The sequence below is a fragment of the Olea europaea genome, chromosome 11, assembly GCF_002742605.1.
Source record: "Olea europaea var. sylvestris chromosome 11, O_europaea_v1, whole genome shotgun sequence".
Lineage (NCBI taxonomy): Eukaryota > Viridiplantae > Streptophyta > Magnoliopsida > Lamiales > Oleaceae > Olea > Olea europaea.
In genome coordinates this window covers 17,662,407-17,668,334 of record NC_036247.1, presented here as the reverse complement: position 1 = coordinate 17,668,334, position 5,928 = coordinate 17,662,407, and the positions used below count along the sequence as shown (strand labels likewise).

Below are 5,928 nucleotides of genomic sequence, written 5' to 3'. Positions count from 1 at the left end.
TTATTTGCAGTCGTTCATTGTCATAATCGCTCTACGTGACATGCATGCGACGATTTGATACAGGTAATTTTTTATTGTTTTATGCATCAAATCACTAATCGTCATATGTATGTCTCATAAAACTATTGCGATAGTGAGCGATTCCAAATAACATTATTCTTTTTTATTTTATGTTAGAAATGTTTTTTTTCTCGATTTTTGTAAAAGCCAGCCAAACAAGTCTCTTAATTTTCATTTTCATTTTTTTTTTTTTGAAGTGTTCGAGCAGGCCCCTTTAGCGATGCGGGCTCCAAGTTTCCAACTCTTGATTTCCCTTTTTCTTTCAATGTCGGCCCGGTTGAAATGGAGTGCATGATTACATTAAATAACGCTTTTGCCTTAGATAAGCAATGCTTTTAGATTTTTTCTTTTGCACTGTAGCGTTTTTGTTTAGAGAACCTTAAAATTACAAGGAGAAAATGAAGGATTATTTCCCGTGTACAAAAAAAAAAATCCACAAAAGGTTTACAGGCTCTCGTATGGGGATCGAATCCATGTGAATATTTTATTACAAAAAATAAACCACACATCCCACTATTGTGTGTTATCTGTAAAATATCTATGAAATTTCCCCTATATACATGTAGCTTGACTCTAAAACGAATGACTAGAAAAATTACTTACTAATTTAGCAAGGTTAGCATTTTTCTTGAGGAAATTAAGTCCAGTACCCAAAATTAAGAAATTTTTTTTAATATTTTTAATTATAATTAGTTTATAATTAAAAGAAAATTGTAAAGTACTTGCTACTTTTTATTTTAAAAGTGACATGATGTGTCACTTTTTGTTTCAAATTCGACATATCTTGTGTGAGATAAGTATCATTTAGCAATACATCCAAAAATGATGCATGTTCCAAATTCATCTTAAAAACAATTCTTGCTTTATATGTTATACTTTAAAAAAAAATGATGTTAACTAATAAGTATCGTCCAAGGACTCCTCTTTGGCCTAATCGAGCTTGTTATCCTTTTTCATTTTTCTTTTTTACCTTTTTTTTAAATTTTTGCCTTTTTGAGAACATTTTATTATTTCCTTGTCACCGTCTATTAAGGTTAAGTAGTAATCTATTACTTGAAATATTTCAAGGATATTTTTTAATCTAAATCCATGTAAATTTATTATTTAGTCATAAAAATAATGACAGGAATATAATATTATTCTTGAAATTGAGCACTAGATTCCATATACTAAAAACACGCTTTTTATTGGTAATATATTCCAATGACAAAATTTCGTGGCCAATTATCTCTACGCATAAAATTTTTGAATAAAGCTACTTGTACATAACGAGTTACAGAAAGTTTTACATAGACGAGAAGTCAAGAAGATATTGAAGAAATTCATTTTCATTTGGTTGAAGAAATTCTAATTGGATCATATCTCACAACAACATGTATATGTAAACTAATATATAGGTAGTGATGTATATGTAGCACAATCGAAAATCATTTTCGTATTTATTTATGTATATATAAAGAGAGAAAGAGAAATGATTGAATGACCATCAATACTCATATTGCTATACAATGTCGACATGGTATATCAATCCACTAGTAGAAAACAAATCTAATTTAAATCTTAAGATCTACCATAAAGTTATCTACAAATGAATTAATGTGTCATATCACATATGTTTAGCACTAATACTTATTAGATTATTTATATATAATAGAAATGATCTCATCATCTCCAATGCTTAATATATGCTAAGCACCAGTGGCACGACACACCGATTAATTGGTAGATCATTCAATTTCAAGGACCTAAAATGAACTTATCCAAACTCATTTTCTAAATTAAAATGTTAATTTAAAGAGTTTCTTGGAACATTATTTTAAAAATTGACTTTTTAAAATAGAAAGTATCTTCAAGTTTAAAGAACTTTATGGAGATGCTCTTTGTTCTTTACTTCATGAAATGCTTCACCATGTGAGTGGTTACACTTATGTCTCTAGTTTGTGATTCCTATTACCGTCGAGCACAACTATAAGGCTTCGTAGATTCGAGGTCAGCTTATAAATCTCCGATAGTTCAAGACGAGCCACTAACTCAATTTTTATTCTTTAGTCTTTGAGATGCCTCATTATGCGAGATGCTCATTCCTTGCTTCACAGGATGCTCTCGCGCCATATACAGGTTTTTTAACTNCCCCCCCCCCCCAAAAAAAAAAAAAAAAAAAAAACCTCAACAATGTAGAATACAAAGTTCCAAAGGAAGGCATACCTTCACGTCCAAAGAAAAATTTGTTACAATTTTCTTGTACACTGCTTTCTAGGGATGGAAATTCATCCATTTAAGCAAGACATTCTCTGAAGCTAGTGTCATATGTTAGATCCTAAATACTGGTGATAACATGACACATTAATTAAATGATGAATCAATAAATTCTAGAACCTACCATGAACTTATTAATCAAGTAATTGATATATATATATATATATATATATATATATGAGAACTTTCAACTTCTTGCTAAATAACTTGTATCCTATTAAACTCCATTTGATTACCATACATCGTTCAAAGTTGATGTTAATAATTTGCCTATTTAAAAATCTACTTTACTCATTCTAATCATTCATGGGATAGTTCGCTTGAATTGAATTTAAGCTCGACGCCTAAAGTGAATATTGTGTGTGGCACATTAGACTAGCTTGAAATGAATAAGTTTATTAAATCTACTTTCCTCGGTCTATGGATGGGGTAGTAAGCTCAAATTGAACTTAAGCTCGACACCCAAAATTAAGTGAATTGTGTGCATGGCACATTAGACTAGCTCAACCAAACTAGATTCATTAAATTTTAGAGTAATATCCATTGTCAAAAACTAAATATTGCTATCTTATCACATAGCAAAAGAGTTCCTTTAGAAGTTAATAAGTGCAACAGTGATTATTCCTGCCTTGTTGGAACTGAAAGAGAGATTCCAATCTATATAGTGCAACACAAAATGACTCCATCCACTTTTTTATCTTTATATAGAATTTGATTCTTTTCAAGATAATGGAAGAATCTTAGAATTATACCATCACCACTACATTGGATTTTTATGTGTTATAACAAAATTAATCTCTATATAAACACAGGCCTAGTAATTTTTTGGGAACAAGGGTGCAGAAATTTCAAGTCCATAGCAGAATTAGTGCTTCAAATTCATGGCCTGGTTAAGGAACGCCAACCGCCGAAAAACAGAACCATCTGCTGAAGAATTGCGGGAAACAGGTAAAAAGCATTCTATCATTAACTATTCTGCCGCTCTTGAGAGACAGAGCCATATAAGACAAAAGGAAAGAGTTTTCGGCGTTCGTTATGTAACAGATGATCACCATGGACCATATAGTCCTCCACGAATAAACTTATTCGAAGACCATGGTGGTGTTGTAGATGACCACCCTCAATTTCCTCGGAACATGGCTTATGGCTCTCCTCCTAAGGAGCGTCTCAAGGGTGCACCATTGAACTCTATAGCCCGTATGAAGCCTAGCTCCGTTTCAAGAAATGATGATTATAGTAGTACTGATGAATCGGATGATGACAATCATGACAGGCATGGGGGATATGGAGGGTCCTACTCTCCTAAGATGGTACGTACTAAACCCGAATATGACACTGATTATGGTAGGGAATCCCCAAAAGGTGACGGTAGGAAGCCTTCGTTCGTTCCTCCGGCAGGAAGGCGTCAACAACATACTGCTCCGGTCTCCACATCGCCAAAGAGAGACACAAACCACGAAACAGCAAGAAATTGGCCAATTCGCTATAGTCCTCCACAGAGCAAGCCAGAAACTGACACTCAATCCCCAAAATCTGGTTGGAAGCCTTTGTATGAGCCTACTACTGGAAGGCATCCGCAGTATAGTACCCCTGTCTCCACATCACCGAAAAATAACATGCACTACGAAACAGCAAACAATAGGCCAATTCGGCCTGGTCTTCCAAGGAGCAAACCAGAATCAGACACTGGTTATGCTTCCGATTCTCCAAAAGCCGGTGGGAACCCTTCATTTGGTTTTCCTGATGGTAGGAAACCACATCACACATTTCCTACTAAAGATCCACGCTATGAAACGGAAAATAACACAGCACATGACAATGGCAAAGGTAAGACTTCTGAAATTCCGAAGCCTAAATATGCACAGCAACCACAAGTTAGTCCACATCCCTTGACACAGCCAAGGAAAGAGGACCGTCAAGAGACAATTGACAGCAGGGAGGCTCGTAAGCGTTATGGAGGCAAAGCAATAAATCAACCAAAACGGGAGGAGGAGCAATATACAGGAACAATTGACTGCAGAGAGGCTGCAAGAAAATACAATGGCATCTTTGTGCCTTGATCCTACATAGATGTGGTGTTTCAAATAATATTGGTATCTTTGCCATTAAATTTATTTCTAGTTGCTCTATAAGAGCTCACTTAAGTTACTTTCCCTGACTTAAGAAAGTTGTGTACTTGGGTTGTCTTGTTATGAGACGGTCCTAGTACTAATAATGTTGTGTCCTACTTCATGTTTGGAAGAAAGCATATAATGCATGCCTTCTAGTTGAGTAAATTTGGGCACTCACTTGCCTTTTATTCATGATTTTTGGAATTACGTATAGCTCATTTTTACTTGAAAGCTTCCCTCCCAGAAACACGCTAAGACAAAACGAACCATATATCTATTGAATCTTTTAAAGTAAGCATGTGGCCATGCACACTGCTCGGCCATAGATCTAGCCAAGTTCTAACCTTTTGAGATGAAATTCATTCTTATTAGGTAAAGCCGCGTTGCTAGAAAGATGTAAATAGATGTCTTAACATAATGGGTGTTAGCAAAATTATTGTTTTAAAAAGCGTAAAGCGTGGCGCGGAGTCGAAGTTTCAAACTTTACAAGCTTAAGCGAGCCTAGGAGATGATTAAGCGTAAATAAATGTTTTATTATTTATAATATTATTTTAAATTTTTAATCATTTTAAAAATTATTTAATAATTAAAACAATACATATTAAACATCTAAAATTATAAAATACAGTTTTTACTTTTTAACTCCTACATTAGTCAATTATACAATTTTCAAGTTTTCGAAATGCAAAAATTAGAATATTTTTCATAGTTTTAATATTTAACTAGACAAGTTCTACTTAATAGCTTTATAGGAATTTCGTACATGCTTTTGGAGTTTGTAATAAATCGGTCTCAAGATCATAATTAGATAATGTAGATAACACCAAAACTTACATCTTATTTAGATATTTAGATAAAGTCATTTTTAACTTTTATACAAATAAAATCTTTTAAAAGCTTGAAATTAAAGTCAAATCAAAAGATTTTTTTTTTTTTTAATAATAAGAAGAAGAAGCTAAAGTCAAATAAAAGTTTAAAATTTTTTTTAAAAAACTAATAAAGTGCATGTACGGAAGATGAAAGAAATGAAGGAGAAAATTCAGCCATTTAAGAATTGGAAAAAAAAATGCATCTAGGTGCGAAGGGAGGCGTTTTGCCCTCGCTTCAAGCATGGGCGCGCTTAAGCAAGCTTTTTAGAACACGGGACAAATTATGATTGAATGAAAATTTTGACTATGTTTTAAACGGTCTAATAATAAAATGTCATGTGACATTATCTCAACATCTTTGGTAGTGTAGCATGATTGCTTTTATTATCAGTGCCTTCCTTCTTTTTCTGGTAACTAGGAGAATGACTCTCTGATTGAACTTTTGAGTCAAAAATTCAAGCTATTGACTAAAATTATACAAACTATTTCATCAAATAGAATAGTTTGAAAATGGCATTTTGGGCCTCTTAAAAGTCTCATGCATGCTTGCCGATTAGCATACCAAATCAGAAGCCCATGACTGTGCTAAATGAGATTGAAATCTTTATTTAAAAAAAAAAAAAAAAAAAATA

General features: G+C 33.2%; 1 protein-coding gene across 1 annotated transcript; it reads left to right on the top strand.

Moving 5' to 3' along the window:
- Positions 1-3,129: 3,129 nt before the first annotated feature.
- LOC111403640 (proteoglycan 4-like) lies at positions 3,130-4,622 on the top strand. Its single transcript, XM_023032217.1, has one exon. It carries the CDS (start codon positions 3,198-3,200, stop codon positions 4,374-4,376), a length of 1,179 nt encoding a protein of 392 aa, XP_022887985.1. The 5' UTR covers positions 3,130-3,197; the 3' UTR covers positions 4,377-4,622.
- The last annotated feature ends 1,306 nt before the right edge of the window (positions 4,623-5,928 follow it).

Coding starts and splice junctions, on each gene's coding strand:
- LOC111403640 (XM_023032217.1), top strand. CDS start 3,198: ATGGCCTGGTTAAGGAACGCCAACCGCCGAAAAACAGAACCATCTGCT.